Raw genomic sequence first — 9888 nt, 5'->3', positions numbered from 1 at the left:
ATTATCTTTAAAAGCTTACCCTTAAAAAAGTATACTAATTTTCAAAAGATAAGTTTACTAATTTTGGAAAAAATACAAGTTTGGCAATGTTCTACTACAAACATCGAAAGTTCATTTTTGCCTCGGTATTTGTGCGGCACTATTAGCGGTTACATACACTCCCGTGTAAATATTTGAAAGGTACTATCTTTATACGACAATCCCGTTAGCATGTCCAATCTCGGAGAATCTTTATACGACAAGTGTAAATACCGACAATCTCCCTCTTATACGTAAGGCATAAATATTCATTTGCGCTACCTAATTGATTTAGAGTGTACAAATTGCAAATGAAATGAGCGGAGAAACGTCGAGATTGAGGTTTGAGGACTTTTATGAGGTTCTTAATAATAATAGCGGGCTGTGCGGCCAATGGGCAATTTTGTTTAGTCCAAGCCCGTCCATTTATTCTAGCGGGCCTAATTTTCTTGTCTGTTACCCGTTTAATTTTTGATTTTTCTTGTCCAAGCCCGCCATTTCAGTGTAGCGAACGATCGGTCATACCAAGACTTGATCAGCTCTAGCGAGATGGTAGTCAAGGGTATATTAGTAATTTGCATTAATATATTATTATTATTATTTTTTTCAGCCAGTCTTATCCCGTCACAAGCTTGTGACCTCTCACAAAAAGGGAGAGGGGAAAAGGTGGGGTACCCCGTGTGCTTCCCACTCACCATTTAATGGGTATTTTGTGAGAGGAAACGGTATCCGTCACAAGCTTGTGACGGATATCGCTCGTCTTCAATGAGATTTTGTGTTTTTTTTTTTTGTATAGCTCTTGTTTAATCTGGATTTGAGCTGGGTAGGAGTCTAGATCAGGTAAACGGGTTATTTTGTTTGGTTTTGAAACCGATATCGAATTTACCTTTTTTTTCCAATTTCAGTTTGATTCCCATCGCATTTCAGTTAGCCTATTTGATCGATTTATGCTCTTTCGAGCCGGGTACGGCTCGGGTCTGGTTTCATATCAGTTCAGTTGAGTTTTGGGTCATACTTTTCTGAAGTCAACTTAAATTTAGTTTTGGGTCGGGTCAGTTATTATCAAGTTATTTAAAGATAATGATCAATGCACAACAATAAATATTGGGGTCGGGTCAATTCGAATTTCGGACAAGTTCGGGTTCTCAGTTCGGGTGTTTGGTCAAGTCATTCGGGTCGGATCAATTTTAACAGGTATATTCTCAGGAATCAAAGTCGTAACCTCTGGTTAAGGTAGAACAATCTCTTTCTGATTGGTCTAAGGTCACCGTTTTTTCTTTCACCTATTTATTTAGGTAGTTCATTCCTTATTCTTTTCGACTTAATTTTAGCTCATTTAAGATCAACTCAACTTCCTCATATTAGTTTATACAACTTAGGTTATCTCTATTCTTAGTTCATTTTTATTCAGTTCAACCCAACCTCGTTCACTCATTCAGTTCAAATCGGATCGGTTGCGAGTCGGGTTTGTAACATCAAGGCACTCTTTCATTAAAATGGACACCTATGTTGTAGCATTGCATGACACTGTAATTTATTTCTCTCATGTTTTGGACAGCGGAGGGGAGTTTGGTTACGTCTGGAGGGGGTACGATTCCTATTAAATTATCATCCATCCGACCATCCCCCATCAACTTAATGATCGAGTACTAAATATTCACACACAAAATCATTTGCTCCCCTTATTATTTGCTCCAAGATCCGCTAGTGTTTGGAGACGACGTGCATTGCTAGCTCCTCACGCTCACAAATGCACACTAGTTATGTACTTGGTGGTTATGACTTATGAAGCATGAAGCATCCTACTAACTAGACCAAGTTATGTACTTGGTTACTTTCAACCCGGTCACTATTAGCGCTAATTTTATGTCGGATAAATTGCTCCATCAATATGAAGTTAAAAAAGAATAAGGGACCATTTCCATCAAAGTATGTTTTTGTATCGAAGAATGATTTGGTATCGAAGTATGTCCATGTTCTTCTCGGCTCTAACGAGGATGGTACGGAATCACATCCATACCAACTAAAACAAGTTAAATTTGATCATGAATGTCTTGAGCTTAAACCATATACCGCTTTCAGGTTAAGACAGTCTCAACTACAATTTTGTATTCCTGAATATGGTACAAGATAAACAAGTACTGCTCGAACTTTGCAGCACTAGAGAAAAATTGAGGCAGTATTTAGATAGGATTAAAAGATCCCTCAATATCACACTGTGTAGAAGTAAGAATTTACGGAGTAAGAGGATTAGATTTGGCTTGCTAGGGAGAACAAATACACAAGAAATCATTAAATTTCCCTCTATTTTCACAAAATAAGAAGAAAAACTGCATACATTCCTCGGGCCATTCCTGGCCTTATGTGCAGTTCGTAACGTCTCAAAAATTAAAGAATCAAAGTCAGCTTTCATTCAAACAATGATAAAATGAGCAAATTTCAATTTCCGAAGAAGACGATGACTGAACTTGAAAAGATAAAAGTGCAAAGCCAATTTGAGTGACCGAAAAGTACAAGACAAAGTACTATGAAAACTCGGTATTTCAAGGTGAATTTCATCTCATGAATTTAAGAATTCTTACAAAACAAAATGGCCTTAAAGTACTTGGACCACTTAACAGAGTAATCCGAAAAATTTAGAAATCAAAACATCAACGTACTGTCATGCTTTGCATTGCATGTGCAGCATCGTCAGTTATCTTGTTCGCCTGAATTGTATTGACTACATTTGCTATGTTACCCTGAAAATATCGCACAACAATAAAAATAAGAGCATAAAATGGAGCTAAAAATATCAGTAGTCAAAAGAGCCAGTGGAATCATTCCATTTACCCACTAGTAACTTGTAAGTTTAACCATCAGTAATTGTACATATCACAATTTATAAATGTGACTGAGTCCCGTCTCACAAATGACTAAACAAGTGACGAAAATATCAACGTGAGAACTTTGCAAGAAAAATATTATGGCTTTCGGAACAAAATATCCCTCTAATGAAATGAGAAACATTTTGAGAGATCTTGTAGAAAGTAAAGGTCTTCAGGTTTTTGGTTTTTAAAGATAGACAAAACATATCGAGTGATTTGAGAACGTGTATACTTGAGTTTAGAAATGGCTTTTAATGATTATGCAAATTTGTTGTTAAGCCAAAGTGTGGATTTAAAAGGAGAGTTTCTCCTTCTCCAAAAATGCAATGATGAAAAATGCTCACACGCATTCAATACTATTTATTTGGCATGCAAGTGTACTTCGGAAACATATGCAGCCAGGCACTTCGTGCAAGAAAACAAAAGCATGGTTATAGCAGGTCATTAATTCATACTGACATATTGCTATCTAAGTGAACTAATCTGAAAGCTAAAAGTGTAGGATGAAAAATGAACCCAACATCATTTGCTAACAGCGAGCTATAATTTCCATCGTGATTGACTATTAACCAAACTAGGTTCAGATAAATGAATGAATTGTTTAATTTAAAATGTTGAAAACATACCCTCCATGTCACTAATTTTGATTGAAGATCCACCCATTGTTGATGTCCAAACAAGCGTTCAGTGCGGCGGCTAAAAAAAGAGAGTAATTTTCATCAACAGTTAAACAAAAGACATGCTACTATAACAGAAACAATATAGTCAGAAGCGTGCGATTATTGAATCATGCAAAGACTTACCTAACAATGACAACTTGGTTCATTTGGTCCATCTTGCAGTCAAGAAGCTTGGCACTAATTGCTTTAACGACCCATTGCTCTACCTCATTATCGTTGACCTGTGGTAATATTGAATAAATCAACCAAGACATAGTATACTCAAAAAGGAGAGAACAAATAAAAGAAATGAAGAGACTCAACTCTAAGAGTATCCTTTATAACGGCATATGGAATCTGTCCCGACTCACTAGAAGCAAGATCTACTAAAGACAGAAGCCTCATTTTTGCAACGCAATCTTCATGGACAAGACCTGCACAACAAATTTAAAAGAACATTTAATCTTAATAATAAACTCGCTTCTAAAATAGTATTCCATACTTCATATGCCAACCTACATGGCATGTCCATAATGAAGTTGTGTGACGTGTCTTTTATTCCCAGCTTCATGAATTCTCATCCTATGTGGACCCAATTTTGATAAATAGCCAATTTGATATTTTTTTAAAATCTATTTAAATAACAGGTGCACATAATTTTTATTTGAACATCACCAACCTTCAAAGAATCAAAGAATTCAAATAAGCTATTTAAAGTTAATTACATTTATATCCATGTGGAAACCCAACAAAGCACCAAAACAACTGGTAGAACATGCACAATACTTGTTTTAAGTAATCCGAGTACGAAAACGTATAAATGCAAACATCCATATGTCATAGTTTGACGTCCCTTTAGACTCAAGCCTAAGAGTATAGCACAAAGATCCGTGAATAGCCATGATATTTTGAAGTACATGAAATGGATGAAGTCATTTGCTTTCAATTAATTTGCTAACCCATCTTTCAAAAATCTCATCTTATTAACATTAAGGGCCCATGATGCTCACACGCGAATAAGAGGATCCAACACGGGTAATATGTCTCTGACCCCCTCTGTACTCACAATCGGTAGCATATACTGGGATTCGATCATGAAAAAGGAAGAAATACATATAATGAGCAACTTACCGTAATTCTTCAACATGTCAGAATTTGCAGTCTGAAAGTTCAAGTAAGCATCCAGTCTTTGAGTTAAGAAAATCAGAAGGAGCTGATATATGGGTGAGTATTTGGTATCATTCTCTAATTGCACTACGGCAGGCATGTCCAACAAATCACACTGCAAACAGATAAATTATATAGTCAAAACATAAAAAGTTCAAAGTGGATAGAAAGGTACAGAAGTATTAGTACCGGAAGAAGTGCCATAAATGAATAGAGCCGACACGTCGAGCCCTCGGGATCCGCTCGGTCAAAGCTCAGCTCGAGCTCGGTCAAACCAAGCTCGATCCCAAACACACCAAGTCTGCTTGTTTGGGCACGTTTTGACTTATTTTTAGTATATTTTTAATATTTTAAGTAATTTTAAATTATGTTATTTTAGTATATTTGTAATTATGCCATATTACATTCTAATGTTTCTAACTATAGTTGCTTTTTTTTTAAATGAGTAAATGAAAAGAACATGGTTACAAACCGAGCTCGAGCTCAAAATTCCGAGCTTACTCGAGCTCAGACAAGCTCGTTTACACCCCTGATTGGAACATTAAAATGAAGGGAAATCAACCACAAACAAATGATGACCAAAAACTTCAAGCTTCTTAAACTTAGAAATGGCGGTCTAATCTGAAACTAAGAATAGGCATGTTCGAGACAAACAGATCTAACAAATGATTGCGGACTATTAACAACTCCCCGTCACATCACTAAAGCAGAAGAGGCAACCAGCATAGAACGCCTTAATTTCTAACCAAAAAATATTTTTCTATGTGACAAAAAAACAGCCATAATCTAATTCAGAGACCACGCAACTATAATGATTTATACCCACACACCTGCCTACTGACAACAACAACTAAAAGATTCAAACAACATTAAGGAATACCTGAAACATATCTGGAGCCTTAACAAATTCTATTATAGCATTGACAGCCTCATCTTTGACCTCACTCAAAGCATTCTCATCTTCCTGGGAGAAAGTCGCCAAATATTTGGCAACAAAGTTATATGATTCCTTCCCAGAGCTGAAGTTGCAAAATGGCAAAACACAAATCAAACAGTGTTCACAGAAAGACAAGGGACAATTTCAGGCTTTCACAGTTGTTTGGTTGGCAAAGGGGTAAAGATTGCCATAAACTTCAAATTCGCAAGTGTTGAAAGTTCACTTGAATTGCTTAAAAGTGTTTGCCAAGGGAATTTCCACTTATCTAGGGAGCCAAGTGACTTCCAACATAATGGAAATTCTACTTTCAATGTTTTTGGCAAACCAATAAAAGCAAGGTTGTAGGATACACCATCTCGTGAATTTGACAAACAACCAAACAAGTATTAAGTGCATGGAACGAGGGAATTACTACAATACCTTTTACTTTCTCTTAAAATGTTGAAGATTGTCAGGTAAAGCTCTCTCTGATCTTGGACACTGACACTCCATTCCTTCAAAAAACTGTCAATTTTCTTCAAAGAAGGAATAACCTGCTCAGTAACCTTGCCACTGGCAGATAACTGAAGGGCCTTCAGATAAACATAGTATCGGCTATATCCATCTTCCAATAGGTTATAGAGGTTGAATAAACTGCAACACAAAGTAATCATCAGGAGCAGCGACTAGCGAGTTTATATAAGCAAAGAAAAGAAGATTGCAACTAACTTACATTTTCAAACGAAGAACAGGCTTCTCACTAGGTTGCTGAGTGATTTTAGCTGTCACTAACTTCACAATCTCCAAAACCTCATCAGGATTTTCAGATTTCGTCGTAATGTTACAAATAACAGTGTAGATGCATTCAACATCTGAGATAGACATGTAAGAAAAAGAAGAATTAGGATAATTATCACAATCGACATGGCAGAAGAAAGAAAGGAAAAAAACAAATTACTTTCAAGTACATAGGTCATTTCATATGACATAAGCAATAAGCACTTAACCTAGGTCCATATCTGATCCCACTTCCCAGTCTATAGTTTCCTCATTTTTAACAAAGTCACCTTAAGTTTGCCAAAAAAAAAAAACGATACTCCAAAACTCACATCTCGACCCGTGTCAAATTTTCCCCATCTTTTACAACAACACTGATCCATAGGCCTTTAAATATATACAGTAATTCAGTAACATGTAAACCTAAGTACCAATATAACGAATTGACAGGATGAAATATCAGTATTATAGAGAAACTATGGCATCTCAACATGGTCTTAGCACTACATTAACTACTCCGTACCAAAATATTTAAAAGGTAAAAAACCTTCCAAGTTTAATGACTGATGCTTTGCTCAGTCTAAGTTGACACATTAAACAGTCTTTAAATACCACATATCACTTATTATCACTGCTCATACATAGTGTGGACCCTCCCCGATAAATAATCTTACTTCTAGGAGCCTGCTTTATTCGTGGTTTAGGGAAATTATGGAACTCCAAAAGTTAGGTCAATACACTATTAAACTATTAGCGCATTCTTATATTGTAAAGGATAAATACAGGTTAAAAAGCACAACCAAGAACTTGCTAGCAGTACTTTGCTTTCTCTGCCAATCCAATTGATCAAACCCCAGACTCGCAAATTATAACATGGATCCTAGGTCATTCAGCAGCGTATTAGCATGTTTCGCTAAGTTCTACACCAAGTGAATTAGTTTTACACTAGACAGTTAACATACATTTAATAAGAATTTTGTAACCTAAAACTAGAGCCTTGGATAAACACTCCTTTGAAGAGTTAAAATCAAATATTCTGAAGCACAAAATTAGTTATCGACTACCAAACACACAACCACTCAATGCTTTTGCTTCTACTTCTTGCAAAGTCACACTCTTAAAATCATTCACTGCATTACTAATATCCCACGAGTAACCCCAAATTTCTTACTGTCCTCGACATATTTCATGCCCACTTCATCACTATCTGCAAACAAACTTTTTAAACTTGTCAGCCTGCTAATTTTTTTCTCACAGCTAGGATTAATTCTAAGCTGAGAAGTTCGAACAAACAATCACCAATCTCAAAAGAGAGAAAAAAATAATAATTTGAAAAACAACAACAGCTCTCCCGAAACTAGGTCAAACACGCTCCATATCAACAATTAGCTAACCCTAGCACTTCTTAACTACCATAATTCACATACCTGATCGAAATCAATACAAATTATCACACCCAAAGTAGCGAGGGCAAAATATTTCAGGGGCCGAACAAGTAATGACACAATAAGGTTATCTAGAAGAAATATCACAACTTTTAACTAAATCTTTCAAATTTTTCATTGTCAGGGCAAGGGTCACTGCTAGTCCCCCTGGTTTCCGCCACTACGGACACGTAATAGAAATCAACGATGCCAAATCAAGCCTACAAAAAAATCCAAACCTTTCTCAGAAACTTTGGAGAACACCAAATCAGCAGAAGTAAGAATCAACGATGCCAAATCAAGCCACCTCCCCATCACAATACACTCTTGAGCTTCCTGACATAATCTCGTAACTTGCGGCTCCGCAACCTTCACCAATATTCACCAAAATCGACCATTATTCAACAATTAAACATCATAAAACCCTAGACAACTGTAAATCAAATCAATTGAATTGACGAATCCAAACACCAATTTTCACCAAATTCCACCATTATTGAACAATTCAACATCATAAATCCTCAAAAAAAACCTAGATTACTGTAAATTAAATCAATTGAGGTGAAATTGAACCGTAGTCGAAATACCTCGGCGCCGGCATCGGCCCAAGCGAGCTCGGAGACGGAGCGAACGACTGAAAGATGAATGTCTTCTTCAGTAGTAGGAACAATTGTCGCCATTGTTGGTTGAAATTTGGAGCTTGATTAGTGATGTTCGTCGGGAAAAATTGCGCACGAGTTGAAGAAATTCGGCTATGGAGGAGAGAGAAAAACCCTAGGACAAAACCTCAATTTTGATTTTGTTCGGATTTTTTTGTTCTGTTTTTTTTTTTTTTTAGTTTTTAGTTTTTTGTACTGTTTTGTTTTGCGATATTTGAGTCCGAAGATGAGTCCGTTGGGCTGAGGTACTGGATCAGACAGACCAAGAAGGCAAGAAGGCCTGAAACTGAACACGTTTGTGAGACCGACTTACCACCGTGCGCTTGCGGTTTTTTTTTTATTTAGGAAAACCCACAAGGCATTTATTAATTCATTTCATTGAGATCGGAAAATAGAGTAGCCGCAATATTACACGGGAAAGACGACCAATAATGCGTGCCAAATTCGGACTGATGTGCATGAGTGAGATCATGCGCAACTCAATTAAACTTCTTATTTAAAAAAGATCAAACTATGGAATTGAAATTACAACAATACAATCAAATTTCTGCTACGATTAGATGAAAATCGCCTCTTGTTTGCCTTTGTTGAGCATATCAATCACCACTAGACAATCGCTCTTGACGATAATGCTATTACGAGTTTACGACCGAACTTCATCGCTTCAATCACCGCTACTAAAACTTCTTCTGCCTTCGCAACTTCAGGCTTAACACTCCCCCTCGCCCTACTCGTCATCCCCATCTAACTCCTTCATCCTCATCTCGACATATAGCCCCCACACTCGTCCAACACCCCTCACCCCGGCATTGACGTTGATCTTCAGCCTTCCTTTCTCCGGTCTCCTTCACCGTACACCCTCCTCCTTCCCTCTTCGTCTATATATCTTGCACCCTAACCCCAACATTTGAAGTCTCCACGCCATACTCCACCTCCATTAATTCGGCCAGGAACTCGATCCCTAGTTTGCTTTACCACCTTGTCCACCCTCACCTATGTTTAAACACCAGTTTATTCCTTACTTCCCATATCGCCAAACAACTCATCATAAAGACACCCCTCTCACACTCCTCCAACTCCCTCCACACATCCTCTACCATGCTCCCTCACCCTCTCAAACTTGTGAGCCTCCTTAATCTCCAACTTAAGCCCATCCCGACCCCTTTCACCCACGCACAACCCCTTGTAAAATGGAGACATCAGAGTGATCAGACAAGTCTCCACCTCACATTAACAAATTGAACAACGGTTTCAATTAATTTAATACTTTGTAGTTTAGACCATGTGTAATGCATGCACGAATACATAGAGTCATATATTTTAGTGTGTCACTTATAAATTCTTATCACATATCTCTTTCCTATAATTAACTTTTATACGTTTGAATACTCAAAATTAACA

General features: G+C 37.1%; 1 protein-coding gene across 1 annotated transcript; it reads right to left on the bottom strand.

Moving 5' to 3' along the window:
- Positions 1-2512: 2512 nt before the first annotated feature.
- On the bottom strand, positions 2513-8659 carry LOC141596609 (uncharacterized). Its single transcript, XM_074416808.1, has 10 exons — positions 8416-8659; positions 8068-8197; positions 6361-6499; positions 6069-6281; positions 5592-5730; positions 4676-4826; positions 3869-3978; positions 3689-3786; positions 3512-3581; positions 2513-2759 (listed from the first exon to the last, which is right to left on the bottom strand). Exons 1-10 carry the CDS (start codon positions 8506-8508, stop codon positions 2670-2672), a joined length of 1233 nt encoding a protein of 410 aa, XP_074272909.1. The 5' UTR covers positions 8509-8659; the 3' UTR covers positions 2513-2669.
- Positions 8660-9888: the final 1229 nt, after the last annotated feature.

This window comes from Silene latifolia, chromosome 8 (genome assembly GCF_048544455.1).
Source record: "Silene latifolia isolate original U9 population chromosome 8, ASM4854445v1, whole genome shotgun sequence".
NCBI lineage: Eukaryota > Viridiplantae > Streptophyta > Magnoliopsida > Caryophyllales > Caryophyllaceae > Silene > Silene latifolia.
The sequence above is the reverse complement of the archived record's forward strand: the minus strand, read 5'-3'. Positions and strand labels throughout refer to the sequence as shown.

What these genes read in the sequence shown, in the direction of transcription:
- LOC141596609 (XM_074416808.1), bottom strand. Translation starts at nt 8,508, where the DNA reads ATGGCGACAATTGTTCCTACTACTGAAGAAGACATTCATCTTTCAGTC. An exon ending in CCTGTTCTTCGTTTGAAAAT is followed by an intron (nt 6,282 to 6,360) that starts GTAAGTTAGTTG and finishes TTTGTGTTGCAG; the next exon opens with TTTATTCAACCTCTATAACC. An exon ending in AACCAAGTTGTCATTGTTAG is followed by an intron (nt 3,582 to 3,688) that starts GTAAGTCTTTGC and finishes CTCTTTTTTTAG; the next exon opens with CCGCCGCACTGAACGCTTGT.